Source organism: Hordeum vulgare, chromosome 3H, assembly GCF_904849725.1.
Source record: "Hordeum vulgare subsp. vulgare chromosome 3H, MorexV3_pseudomolecules_assembly, whole genome shotgun sequence".
Taxonomy (NCBI): Eukaryota; Viridiplantae; Streptophyta; class Magnoliopsida; order Poales; family Poaceae; genus Hordeum; species Hordeum vulgare.
In genome coordinates, this window is record NC_058520.1 from 511,419,652 (window position 1) to 511,434,095 (window position 14,444).

The following is a 14,444-nucleotide window of genomic DNA, read 5'->3' on the forward strand; positions in this document are numbered from 1 at the left end:
GCCTCGTCTGGTCATATACGCCAGGCAAAATCGAATTTGTGCGATTGGGAGGGCCATCACTAACAGACATATTGTAGAAGTCATGTTCTTAGCATCCCACACAGTTAATCCCAAAGATACATTTCCATTTGTATTATACATCACACACAATTTTCTTCATATCATCGTCTGTGATAGGGGTCTCCATCACACACGATAGCTATAATTCTATCGATTGCGTTCTTCAATACATCACGCACGGTTCCTAGAAGAAAATGTCTCAGATAGAATTTTCCATCACACACTTTTTATATGAAAATGTTTTGCTAGGGTGGCCTAACGCACACAATTTTCAGCCAAAAGTCATGTGTGATTGTTCACTGATACAACACCCTAACTTCCAAGAAACTGTGTGGGTTTGTTGAGGTCAGTGCCCACAGTGTTGTCTGAGAAACCGGCTGCAATAGGAAACCCCAATAATCGGCCTAATTGCCCTATTATATCCAATCCATTTAGTAACCAAATTGACATTTCATATCAAGCACATAATATACTTCATATTCATATTACGACAACCATGATTTCATAATTGAATTACATTGGAGTACAACATCATATAGTCATATACTACTTAGCTTCCCAATTACACAACAGGACCAAGTTTCAAATGCAACATCTAAACCCTTTGGAAAATAGCATCATAGACAATAAATAGACAGATGAGTCTCGTCTCCAAAACTGTTGAAGCCGAAGGTGAATATTGAGCCTTTAATGATGTTGTAGGTCCTTGCAAACTTTAGTCCAATGCCTATGGATGCTTGCCCGCTCATCCTTCATCCTCTTGAGGAAGACTTCAAGATTATACCGTGGGTGTTGTATGAATACCTTCCTCTCCTCTCGACCATACACGTGGCTTGAGACGTAATCATCGATGAACTTCCTTACAAATGACTGAAAACAAAGACATGTATAAATATTTTTTCTAAAACTTTAAATGGCACAAAGGGAAAAGGACAAGTGAAAGAGATAGTACAATCCAATAGTTCACAAATGTCTTCTTCATTTGCACACAAACAACTTGTTGTTTTTGTTGCTAGTTTCTTTATCTTAACAATATTTTCAAGTTTCTTGATTTGACTAATATTCATGGAAACCTCATTTTCCGCTGCAGATACCATCGCCTTTGCTCGCCATCGGATGAAGCACTAGAGTGGTTGGGTGGGTGGGATTTCACAATCAAGAAGAGTTCTTCAAAAAATCATGCCCAAAAACCCTTTTGCACCCGAACAATCTACCGCCACCAACACCGCCACTATTGACGCCGCCGTCGGAACCCGTCCCAAGTGTAGGATTTTACGGCCAAGCCAACTCCACTTGATGTTTGTTCAATCGCCACCAAAGATCGTTGGCTACTAATACCAATTGACACGCTCTAACTAGAATTTGTCGTGAACATTCAGAAATGAAACGCAAGTTGCAAAAGGATGGCCTCTTCAAGAGAATGTATTTCTCGATCTGACAAGACTGTAGCTAGGGTTCTAGAGCCAGCCGGAGCACAATGGCCTTGGGGACAACCCCTTACACAAGATATGGATCTCCTGATTCCAAATAGGGGCTTTAATAGCCAAGCAAATAAGACTTTGTCCGTTTTTTGTCCATTTGGGTCGGCCACCCGCTCTGCGTCCGCCCTGTTTTCTTTTTGGGTCGGTTGTGCACCCAATGCGGGCGACCCATTTAATGTCTGCACATTTAGATTAAAAAGGCCCCCGTCCATAGATCATGCCGGCACCATGCCAGCAACCGGCATACATTGTCAGCCTACAGAAAATCACCATGCAGTTCATGTTGGCACACTTGCCAGCGGCCGACACACATACCAGCACACCAAAAGGGGCGGGAATTCGACCCCGCCATGTCGGCCCGTAGTCATGCCAGCACACTTGCCGGCATACAAAAAGGGACTGCATCTTCTCCGTCACAGATCACGGCTGGTCGAACTTGAGCATTTCGGCCTGCATCTTCTCGAACCATAGCCTCTTCCTCGACGACAGGGTGTTTAGATCAACCTTCATGATCTCCACACCCGTATTCATGCTTGCGAGGGGCACTTCTTTCGCCTTGGTCTTGGCATTGGTGGCCTCGATCTCGAGCATCTTGGCTTGCTTTGCCTCCTCCAACTCAAGCATCTTGGCTTGCTTCTCCGCGTCTATCTCGAGCCTCCTCCTTTGGATTTCCATGAAGGCGTTCATATGCTCTTCATTTTCTTGCCAGTGCTTCTCCTCCCTCAAGTTCTTCTTGCTTATCATGCCCTCCACTTTTTCAAGCAAGGTGATCGACGCTGCATCCCGCTTGTCCTCCTTCTTCAAGTTGGTCTTCCCCCGCGGTCGGGCCTTCTCGCCATCACCATGGTCCTCCACAGCTTCTTTCCCCCCATGCACCAAGAGGGCGGCATATTGCGCCTTGAACTTCTCCTCCCCGTTGATGATAGTCCAACAATGAGAGAGATGGAAGGCCTTGCCGCCGTGTTGAACCTTGAATGCCTCCAAAGCTTGAAACACCTGCAATTCAAAACAAGCAAGCATATGTGGGCAAATGGACATGCAATCAACGGGAAAATGTGTGGCACCAAAAGAGAATGAGAGGGCATGCATACCATGTCTTGCATGTCGAGGCCGCTCACGGGGCATGTCTTGCATAGCATGTCTTGCATGTCGGTGAGCATGTTGGCTAGCATTTCGCGTTGCGTTTCCTCGTGCCTCCGGACGATGATCCGCCTGCCACGGGCATGGAGTTGAGGTCGATTGTCACCGGCGCGGGCGTGGAAGGGGCCATAATTCTCACCTCCGGCCCTTGCATCCTGCGCGTGCCTCCGACCCTTCCTCTTGGCCGACTCCACGGCCCGCTCCTCGGGCGTCAACTCCTTCTTCTTGGGCGGCGCGGCGGTCTTGCGGGGGGGAGGGGGGCTTGCCTCTGCCTGCGGAGGCGGTGCTGGACGAGGTGAGAGAGGCGAGGCCGGCGGCGGCCTTGATGTCGTCGTCCATGACGGTGGGAGCAGGTGCGGGAGCGAGCGGGAGGGTTTGGGGAAGTGGAGAGAAAAGGTGGCCGCTTTGCCGTCGACTGGCGGGCTAGGGAGGTTAGTAGGTGCGCATCGCGCGCGTCCGTTCCGTGTCCGCGTCGACGCAAATCAGGCTCAAAATTGGGTCGGAAATGGGTCGGCGGGCGGACAAAAAGCGGACGCGCGTCCGTTTAGGTCGACGGGTTGGGCCAACTTTTTGTCCGCACGGACAAAAAAAGGGTGCGAATTAAATGGGTCGCCCCGTTAGAGTTGCTCTAACTATCAAGAAGTTAATGGTGACATTGGACTTTGCGGAAACCGTCGGATGGTTGATCTGTGGCTGAGGCGTCTTGCAGATGCGAACCGGTATGAAGCAATCAAGGCCTTGCGATGCAGATCAGATGATGAAGAGGAGAAGTGTTGAAAAATATTCAGTTTCGTCAGGCTTGGATCCTGACAAGCGACCGGCTGGCCGGACGGGCAAACGAACCCACCGTTAATCTATCTCGTCTCATCCGGATGCCGGTCCCGCCCAATCTCCCTCTGCCCCCGAACTGAAGCCGATCGAGGCGATGCACCCCACACCACACGTCCGCGAGCGCGACGCCGCGACGCTGCCCCAACCATGGCCACGCTGCTCCCCTCGTTTCCGCACGCCCTCTCCAAGCCCCACCACCTCCACCACCACTCTCACGTCGCCGCCGCCTCCACCAGGCCCGAGGCCCCCAGCCCCGCCTCCGCGGCCCCCGCCAGCTCCCGCCTCCGCCGCCTCATCGCCCGCGACGACCTCGCCGAGGCCGCGCGCCTCGTCGAGACCTCCTCCTCCCGCGGCGAGGCCCCCGACGTCTACCTCTGCACCAAACTCATCCGCAACCTCTGCCGCCGCGGCCGCACCTCCGACGCCGCGCGCGTCCTCCGCACCGCCGAGGCCTCCGGCGCCCCGGTCGACGTCTTCGCCTACAACACCCTCGTCGCGGGATACTGCCGCTACGGCCGCCTCGACGCCGCGCGCCGCCTCATCGCCTCCATGCCCGTCCCGCCCGACGCCTACACCTACACGCCCATCATCCGGGGCCTCTGCGACCGCGGAAGGGTCGGCGACGCGCTCGCCCTGCTCGACGATATGCTCCAGCGCGGCTGCCAGCCCAGCGTCGTCACCTACACCGTCCTCCTCGAGGCCGTGTGCAAGAGCAGCGGCTTCGGGGAGGCCATGAACGTCCTCGACGAGATGCGCGCCAAGGGCTGCACGCCCAACATTGTCACCTACAACGTCATCATCAACGGCATGTGCAGGGAGGGTCGCGTCGACGATGCCAAGGAGATCCTGAATCGGCTCTCGTCTTATGGGTTCCAGCCCGACATCGTCAGTTACACCACTGTGCTCAAGGGCTTGTGTGCCGCTAGGCGATGGGACGACGTCAAGGTGCTCTTTGCTGAGATGGTGGACAAGAAGTGCGTGCCCAATGAGGTTACCTTTGACATGCTAGTCAGATTCTTCTGTCGTGGAGGTATGGTGGAGAGGGCAATCCAAGTTCTTCAGCAAATGTCACAGCATGGATGCACACCCAACACTACCTTGTGCAACATTGTCATAAACGCTATTTGTAAACAGGGTCGTGTGGATGATGCCTATGACTTCTTGAACAACATGGGCATGTATGGGTGCAATCCTGATACCATTAGCTATACTACTGTGCTAAGGGGCTTGTGTCGCGCCGGCCGATGGGAGCATGCCAAGGAGCTATTGCCAGAGATGGTCCGAAAGAACTGTCCCCCAAATGAGGTTACATTCAATACATTCATCTGTATCTTGTGCCAGAAAGGATTGATTGAGCAAGCTATCAAGCTTATTGAACTGATGCCAGAGTATGGATGTTCAGTGGGTATCGTCACATACAACGCTCTTGTCCATGGCTTCTGTGTGCAAGGGCGTGTTGATAGTGCTCTTGAGTTGTTTAATAATCTGCCATGTGAGCCCAACACCATTACATACACTACGTTGTTGACAGGCCTGTGCCATGCCGAGCGCTTGGATGCTGCTGCAGAGCTCTTGGCTGAGATGATTCAGAAGGACTGCCCTCTAAATGCAGTGACTTTCAATGTACTTGTGAGTTTCTTCTGTCAAAAAGGGTTTGTCGAGGAAGCAATGGAACTTGTGAATCAAATGATGGAGCATGGGTGCACCCCTAATCTGATCACATTTAACACTTTACTCGATGGGATTACCAAGGATTGCAACTCAGAAGAAGCCCTGGAGCTATTGCATGGTTTGGTCAGTAAGGGAGTATCCCTAGACACAATAACCTACTCTTCGGTCGTTGATGTCCTCTCAAGAGAAGACAGAACCGAAGAAGCCATTCAGATGTTGCATGCTGTGCAAGATATGGGGATGAGACCAAAAGTTGGGATGTATAACAAGATACTGTTCGCCCTCTGTAAAAGATGTGAAACAGATCAGGCTATTGATTTTTTTGCTTATATGGTGTCTAACGGTTGCATGCCTAACGAGTCAACCTACATTATACTCATTGAAGGCCTTGCCCATGAGGGTCTGTTGAAGGAAGCACGATATGTACTGAGTGAGTTGTACGCAAAAGGGGTCTTGAGCAAGAGTTTACTTGAAGACCAGCAGTAAGGTTGTGGTTTACATTGTGCATATGCCTTATTACTGAAAAGAGTTAGAGAAACAGGACTGTGCATATGCCTTGAGTCATCAGGCTTTGGTGCTTATTAAATTCTGTTGAGTCTCCACGGAGAATATGCCTCATTTACAGCAAGGTGGAATGTGTGTGATTTCAAGCTACAATGATCCATAAAGATGGGATAGGTGAGAAGTACAAACACAGAAATCATGAGGATGTAACTTTCTTCCAGGTGTCTTAGTTTTGACTTTCAACCGTAAAATTGCAGAACAGAGATATACTATGTTCTTGAAACTTTCTCTTTCCTAGTTCACTAGATGTGTTACCTTATTTCCCTCGTTATATATTTTGAGTCGCCTTTCAAAAATAAGAACCCAGCATGTTTTGTGCTTAATTAGTTGTACAACTTCAAATTACCCTGTTAGCATGTAGATTTATTATTGATATCAAAATTTCCCACTTTACACTATCATATGCTTTGTTACTCCATACATTTTAATAGTCTTAGGTTGTAGAAATGTCACTAACAGAAGTTATCTTGTTCAGGTCTTTGAAGCGTGAAGACCAAGGAAATCAAAAGGACGGGCTGGAGGATAACACAAGCAAATGAGATAAAAGAATGTTCATACTCATATCGGCCGAATAAAAGATACAGGCCAAATAAAGTTTCTTAGAAACACTTCTCAGTTTCAGCAGTTTGAGACTAAATTGTTGAATTATTTGACTATACTTCTCCGTGTTTATAAACATTTTGATTTATCTTCCATGAGCAATGGTATGTGAATAGTTGCTTTCTTTCCAGGGCCTTGTTGACTATGCTTTTCTTATACATTCTGAATATCTATTTTCGTCTAGTTTTAATGATGGACTAAGTGGTCCTCGATGAATCATGTTTCTGCCTAGGTTTGCCTGACTGAATATTCGCATGTCGAGAGAACGCTGCAAGTGAGGAAAATATAACGTCAGCTGGATCTATTTTTAATCTATAAACAGGCTATCCACACGTTCCAATTTCATCATTAAGGAATTTCATATTGGTAAGCACGTTATCTCTTTTCACTGGATGTATATTTATAGCGTCTCATTTGATCCTTTGAGATTAGAAATTTAGGATCTATCACGTGCTGTATCCTCAGGTCTGATGTCAGGTTCTCATGTTGTTTTCTACACCTGCAGGTGAAACCACAGGGCATGACGTCAGATACCATTCGCAGGTTGGCTGTTGTTCCTACACCTACAGTCCTACACCCTTCGTTGTCTGCAGCAAAGGGCAAAGGTTCAGAATGAACCTCATGTTATTTTTTTGGCTTCGAAGTTAGAACCGCAGTTCGATGGCTCGTAAGTCATATGACGGTTCATCACTTTCCAGTTATACCTATACTGCTCTACTGTCTACGGTGACCTGAGTGCATTGAAGGACTAAACTATCGTATATATCCTACAAGATTTGGTTCAGTTTGTTGCATATTGATTGGTTCTAGTTCATCTGTTCAAAGCATCATATGTAAGTTCACTGGCCTCCTGTTTTGAAAATAGTTCCACAAGACCACTTAAATGAAGGAAAACCGGGATGCAAGCAAGACGGTAATAGGGAATCAGGATAGACTTACATCAATTAGATTTTGCTGGGCTTCTACCTCGCGGTTCAAAGTTAATATAGGATTATTATGTTGCTTGCAACTGTTCGGAGCTGGGCAATGACAATAAGTATTTCTAGGCAGTAAACAAGCAGTTCTTCCACATGATAATCAGGCATCTTTGGATTGAAGACCTTTACAGAATTCTGTATTATTTCTGTTTAGATTTTATTTTCTTTCGATCAAATGAATGATGCCACCAAAATTCCTATGGATCAATCTTGCTTTGTGTTCTTTTACAAACCCAATCCTTTAGGAACCATAGCAGGAGGTTAGATTTCTTGCTTTGTGTTCTCTTCAGATCCATGTATAGCATCCGAAAGGCCATTTATGTAAATATTGTAGGATTCAGGGAGCCATGACGTCCTAATACTGCAGTTTTAGAATCTTGCGTATGCTGGCAAAGCGATGATCAACCTTGTTGACTTGCTAGCATGACAAATTACGGTTTAAACAAGGTTAAATACCTTTATGGCTGTTGTTTCTTAATCTCAGTGTTGCCGCCTTACTGGAGATTGCGGAGAGAAATTGAGTTGGTTAGTGCTTATGATGACTGCCAGTAAGTAAACCCACTGCACCGTACACATCTTTGTCGTACACAAACAACCTTGCCAGCAAAGGGATCTTACAGGGGCAACGTCCACTGTTCCACAAAATCAGTGCAACGATCTATCTCCTACGCAGGACAAACTGTACAGGACCCAGTTAGAGATTCAAGCTTCTACTGTTTTTTTCACATCATTCATGTAGCGGAACGACAAGGCAGCGCCGAAGTTCCTCCGCTCCTCTGTGAAGTCATCGTCTGAGTCATCGCTGGAGCTGGAATCTGTGCAAGCTGTTGACATGGCCGGGGAGTCGCTGATGCCTTTAGCTATACAGTCTTTGGTCGCGAGCATCTTGACCTGCCCAGCATGGGATATCTCCACGACGACCTTGCCGTCATCCTCCTGTGGAAGAGGCTGCTTCCAGGGCTCACCGTCGATTCTCATGTAGGCATGGTCAGTTGCACCCCTGTGAAATTTGAATCGGACACGATGGGCCTGGGAAGCAATAGGATTTCAGTATCCATCAAGTGGTTTAATTTAAACTGAACACGAAATATGTTGAAGCTGTTTTTTTTAATAAAGCTTCACTAATTCAGTTTTGCTACTTATGCCATTCAAATGTGTAAACATTCAACTGATGCCAACTCCATATCTTACATTTTATGACGGGGGTATATAGTAAATACTATGTAGCCAAGAAATAATACAACCTGCATATTTTATTTACCTGAGCAAGACGGGTGCCATGGCCTTTCGGAGATAACAAAACAAGGCCATGCCAAGCATCTTTGAATCCCACAATCTCCAGAAGGCCATCATCCACAAGTGGAGGCAGTACCAAGTCTCTCTACAATAGTATAATTTATTAAGATTTTAGGCATCTTTAAGAGAAAAAAATTAAAGTACAAGAGTACCACAAGCTGTTGCTATACTTACTTTTCTTTGCTTCCTCTTACTTGGTGTTCCCCAGGGGTTCAGTCCACCAGAGAAGCTGGGTAAATTGAGACAGACAATGGACCGGATACTGCATTTGCATAAAAACTTGTTCAGAACATTACGAAGTAGTCCCACATAATCAAAGTAAATACTTGGAAAAATACCATTTGTCAAAGTTTTCTAGGTTTGACTGTTCAAAGTCAAACGAGACTTGTATTTAGAACATCGTAATAAATAAGGGGAAGATTCTACAAGAGTTATAAGTTGGATCCAAGTATGATGTGTCGACCTTATTAGTGAAATCGTCCAGCCTATTAAGCTTGATAGTGTTTGTATGTGTACGCAATGCGTGTTTCTAGCAATATATATTAATAAAAACATAATAAGAATATATAAAATATAAATGTTTCCTTTCTTTTCTCGTGAACTACTTCAAAGAAAAATGGATTGAGCGTAGCTAAATCACGACCCAGAAAACTTGTAATCAAGAAATAATTAATGAGGTTGATTAGGAATTAACTATACCCTAAGTGTATAGTTATGTAACTCGAAACATCCAAGTACATTGTGAGCTGTTGACGAGAGGTGTGATGGTTTAGATCAACAGTATCCACAACTTCTGCAAGTAGCAGAGACGTGGCCTCGTTTATGCTACCACTTTTGACAGAGACAATAATGCTATAGCTGAAACTTCAAAGTTCTATCCATGCTCAAAGATGAGAACATACTCTCCTAAACACTGGCATGGGCACACAGTTTCAATACATGCTCAAATCTCTATCCATGCTCAAAGATGAGAACATACTCTCCTAAACACTGGCATGGGCATGCAGTTTCAATACCGAAAAGGGGAAGCACATTGGAATTACCTCTGTGGAATTTCCAAGGTTTCCCATTTTCCAGATTTCTTCATTATCTTTACCTTTGCAAGGTGAGCGATATTCCTGTTATCCAGTGAAAGGCATCCAAGAATGATGTCAGTCGAATGCAATGTTATTAGGAAACCTTGACTATTTTTTCAAATGTAAAAAATTAATATTGAGTTTGTGACGAACATTATTTGTTTTGAAGCAGTCCCATACCCTAGTTAGTGGCAAACAAGTACTTACCGTGACATTGGATGGCTTAAAGAGGCACAGAACCACCCTTGTGTGCATGCCAGCTTCAAATATGTTTTCTGCACAACAGATCCAAAAGAGGTTGGTTTCAAGCGAGAAACTAAAAGCATGAATTGGATGTAAAAGTAAAATGATAGAAATGCACAGATGCTTAGTTAACCTGATTAGACAACTGATTCTTGAATTTCTCTGGATGCAATTTCCTCTGAGAATGAAATGCATAAGACACTTGGGCATCCATTCCTGTGACAGTATGAAAGTTTCTTTCAGCTTTTGGCCATCTTCTAAAAAAAGAACGATCCTCCTCGTCGATTTCCTTTAAAGAAACCGGCACAGAACAAGATTCTTACAGGAATTAAGCAAATAGAAAAAGGCAAAAGCAGTTCAACTTTGATGATACTTATTACAGTACATGAACGTAAAAAAAAGCCAAAAGCATGATCCCTAAAGGGTCTACAGCAAACAGCAACTAAACATCAGCACCTTTGGCTATTTAGCTAAACACTATTATTATTTTTATTCTGCCCAATTTTGCAAGAGCAAGAATCAATTAAAAAATGAATCACCAACATATAAAGTACACTTAGAAGAAAGAACTCACCCATACTGAAATAATTCCAAAACCCTCCACGATATGTGTAAGAATACTCCTGGAACAAATGAAAAACTAAGGTTATACGCATACTATGGGACTCACATGATTTAAAAGGTTCATTTCCTCTTCTTCAATAATTGGCGTTCCTGATTCAATTTACAGATGGGGAAGCATACAGTGCATATCAAGTAAGCTGAGGTTTTTAACATTGGCGCAAGAACAATATAACTATGTCACATTTATGAATTTAAAATGTATAGATTATTTTGAAAACCTAGCGACTAAGTATAGAAAAGTATGGGACTGCAAGCAAGAAGTTTTACTTTCAGCGGGAACGCTTTAGTCCTCAATGCATGATATAGATTAACTATCTTTTTTAGATAACAACTATTCAGATATTTGTCTGAACTCCTGTCCACACGACAAATATGTATAACGAAGATCATGATAGTGTTTTTTCCAAAAATACATAACAACCTCCCAGAAAACAAAAGCGTTTAAAAATAAAAACACAACAACTAAGTTAACACAAAAATATGAATACGTGAGTCATACATAAAACTAATCCACATCAACAGTGGTTACCATATCTTCTGGATCTGTCTTTGGCACACGGTGAAATGCATGCAGAGAATGCGGCAAATCAGGAGCAATCGGATCGCAAGGAGAACGTTTTGGGCATTTCATTCTCATGACAGTATGCCAGCTGAAACAATGTAGTAATAACAATGTTAGATAACATCCATATGAAGATCACACACAGATATCGTGAAACTGTAGAAAAGAAACCGACCTATCAATGTTTATCTCTCTTGCTTCTTTTACCAACTTTAGGAATGATATGACAGACTCACGATCTGTGCCAGGATTTCTCTTACCCTGCATATCAATTTCGCGTTACTATTGAATTCACAGCACATCATATAAAGTATTGTACCGGATAGCGACTAACACATATAGATAGATCACAAAAGGCAAGTTAACGAAGAATTGCAGTAATCCCCATCAGAAGAATGCCATGGATCTATGGCACCAAAATCACTAGTACTTAACTTGAAGATAACAACACGGAATTCTTTTTACCCATGATAGTAAATTTCGTTTATGCACAGCAAAAAGGATAAATATTTGGATCAAACGTTTTAAGTCATACTGTTGAGTAAAAGCAGGTCTAACAGAAACGGCTCATGCAAGTATAACACGCTGCGCTAGTATAAGAAGAACTAGCAGGAACAAAATTGTTTTGATTAGCTACTTCCAAAGTACATACCCATCCAAAAGAATATGGCAAGTTATTTCCAGTTCCCAGGGGAACTGTAGCAACGGGAGGTGGATGGGCTAGCTTGAGATCAGATACAACTCCAAGCAACCAACCTGCAGTTCCATCGCCTCCAGCAACCTAATCAAATTTCCATGATAATAATATGTAAGTTAAGCCTGTTCAAATAACGAACACGGAAATATGATGGTCAAAACATGGCACGCTATTTGGAGAGCAATGCCTATCTGCACTCACTATTAGCCTCAATCTCCTATGGATTTCAGAAGCAAGAATATCTCCATCAAGCTTGAGCCTTTCGACGTTGCTGTAGAGTTTGTGCAAGACTTTGTCTGGAGTTTCATCAAGTAGATCAAACACCTGCAATTCAGAAATTTAGAACTAGCTATATTTTCTTTCTCTGGCAGTAAAAATGCATGGGTACTGTAATACTCCCCCCATCCCGAAATAAGTGACTCAACTTTGTAAGTACAAAGTTGAGTCAATTATTTTGGGATGGAGGGAGTACTGAACAAATACATCTTGTAAACATGAAAATATATACCTGAGCATGATTGAGAAGCTTGCGGTATGTGACAAGTAAATTACTTCCAAGTTGCCCGCCACTTCGGGTGTTGATAAAAACAATCACTGGACAGCTGGGTATGTGAGAAACTTGCTCCACTGAGGACTCCGGCATGAAAATATAGGTCGGAATGTAGAATTCTTTCAGCATGTCATTTTTCTCGAAACTGTTATCCATTTGAGCTTGCTACCTGCAATGTTAACTTATCATTACGACGGTATATAGGACAACACATCATTTGCATGGCAAATGTAATATAGCCCCCCGCACCATTTGTGGTTCTGTGGGTCAAATTTGATAACTGACTTTCAGATTTACATTGGGCATATATTTTCCTGAAACAGCTACCACACTGCATTAATTTGCTCGGCAGACCTAAAAATCAACTTTAAAAATCATGGGTGCAATTCTGTCTTGGTAAGGTCATCCACGTACCCATTGTATTAAAATAAATAAACGGTTTGAAGGTGATGATATCATATAACTACTGTATGATTACAGAGATTCGGCAAAACTTGTGTACTTTCAGCTGCTTGGATGTCGCTTATATCAGGTAAGCACTTGAGTTTCTGTATATGACAAGGACATATCCCTTCTAGTAAATAAAGGAGATAGATGAGGGGTCACTGTTGTCCTCGAAACGAATCATTGCAGTGTTAATTACGTATCAATTAATGTGACCCCTACAAATTGACGATCTGGAATAATCGAAGCAAACGAGCCATCAATGGTCCCAAATCATCATTCGTACAATGCCTACATGAAAAACTGTATAGCTGACGCAAGTTTCGCGCAAAGATTTTAATTGAAGTTAAAAAAACAGAGTGGTGGCAGGTAATACTCCCTCCGTCCCAAAATAAGTGTTTGTACACCGTCGCTTATTTTGGGACGGAGGGAGCAGTAAATTTGGACAGTAAAAACAAAATAAAAGATCTGTTAAAACTGCAAAAATCTCGAGTTAGAGTCACGAATTCTATGCGCTCGTCCTGACAAGTTAGAACACCATATTCAAACGAAGTATGCAGAATCACAGGCATGCATACGCTATGATTCAATCCCCGTCCTTTCAGGAAACAAAGAAACTGTATATAGGGGGGGGGGGGGTATTTGGGGGGAACGGTGCGCCCCTTAATTCGATAGGGGGAGAAAAGAAGAAACATGAATAGGCAACACTGGAAGCACCGCTGACACGCTCTAGCTGCAAATCGAGTTCACTGGTAAACAAGAAACACTGAGGTAAATCGCGTGCAGGCAACAGAATGCATGCGGATGAAGAAACCGGGCTGCATTTCGATTCTGGATGGAAATGTTGCCATTAAAGGCAATTCCAGAAGAAGAAAAAAGGACGAGCGCGTTTACTCGGCCGAATCCTAGGAGCCCCGAAATTCCCGCTCGGTAGCCAGGCCGCCCGTAATGGAACGGGAGTATCAGTAGGAGCAGCCTCAGGAATCCAAAACCAAAACCAAGCTAGCCAGCCGAGGGAGATGAAGACGGCGACGCGAGATCAATTAATAACCTGATGAGGATCCCCTCCCTCCCTCCCTCCATCCCTCTCTCACCTGCGGGGAAGGCGAATCGCTTGAAGGAGTCGCGGTGGACGGCGCCGAAAGGAAGAAGGCGCTGGGCCGTGGCGTGGCAGTGCGCACGCAACGAGCGTCGGAGCGAGCGAGCGAGCGAGCGAGCCACGACGGGCGTCGGCGGCCCGGCAGGAGGGATATGATTCCTCCCCTCCCCTGCCCTCGCCTCCGCTCCCGGCAGCGAGGAGGAGCGGCGGTGCGGCGAGCTCCCGGCCCGGAGGAGGGAGGGAGGAAGAGGGGTGGGGGGGAATTGATTTGGTTGAAATTGGGATTCCGCGGGGGGCTGGCCGCGTGTTATAAAGCGGCATTCGTGGGGCCCCATGTGCGGCCCCCGACGCGTGGCTTCTATTTACGGGACCCCCGCCGCGGGCGGGGGTGCCACGGTGGGGCCTCAGGCTAGTCGGTAGCCCCGGCCTCAGAGGCTCACTCACACGGTGACACAACACGCTCGGTCGCACGCGTATGTGCGTGCCTGGCCCAATGGGGGTTGGCTACCATTTCTTTCTTTCGTCGGGG

The 14,444-nt window shown here is 45.2% G+C and overlaps 2 protein-coding genes across 2 annotated transcripts; one reads left to right on the forward strand and one right to left on the reverse strand.

Annotated features, from left to right (window-relative positions):
• Positions 1 to 3,612: 3,612 nt before the first annotated feature.
• Positions 3,613 to 6,471, forward strand: LOC123444573 (pentatricopeptide repeat-containing protein At1g09900-like). The gene is made up of 2 exons (XM_045121347.1): positions 3,613 to 5,861; positions 6,223 to 6,471. The coding sequence occupies exon 1, from the start codon at positions 3,660 to 3,662 to the stop codon at positions 5,667 to 5,669; it is 2,010 nt and encodes a 669-aa protein (XP_044977282.1). The 5' UTR covers positions 3,613 to 3,659; the 3' UTR covers positions 5,670 to 5,861; positions 6,223 to 6,471.
• A 1,430-nt stretch (positions 6,472 to 7,901) lies between these two features.
• On the reverse strand, positions 7,902 to 14,190 carry LOC123444574 (diacylglycerol kinase 5-like). Its single transcript, XM_045121348.1, has 13 exons — positions 13,911 to 14,190; positions 12,331 to 12,541; positions 12,024 to 12,146; positions 11,778 to 11,906; positions 11,301 to 11,386; positions 11,093 to 11,213; positions 10,514 to 10,562; positions 10,073 to 10,155; positions 9,904 to 9,971; positions 9,664 to 9,738; positions 8,795 to 8,882; positions 8,586 to 8,705; positions 7,902 to 8,353 (listed from the first exon to the last, which is right to left on the reverse strand). The coding sequence occupies exons 2-13, from the start codon at positions 12,526 to 12,528 to the stop codon at positions 8,027 to 8,029; spliced, it is 1,467 nt and encodes a 488-aa protein (XP_044977283.1). The 5' UTR covers positions 12,529 to 12,541; positions 13,911 to 14,190; the 3' UTR covers positions 7,902 to 8,026.
• Positions 14,191 to 14,444: the final 254 nt, after the last annotated feature.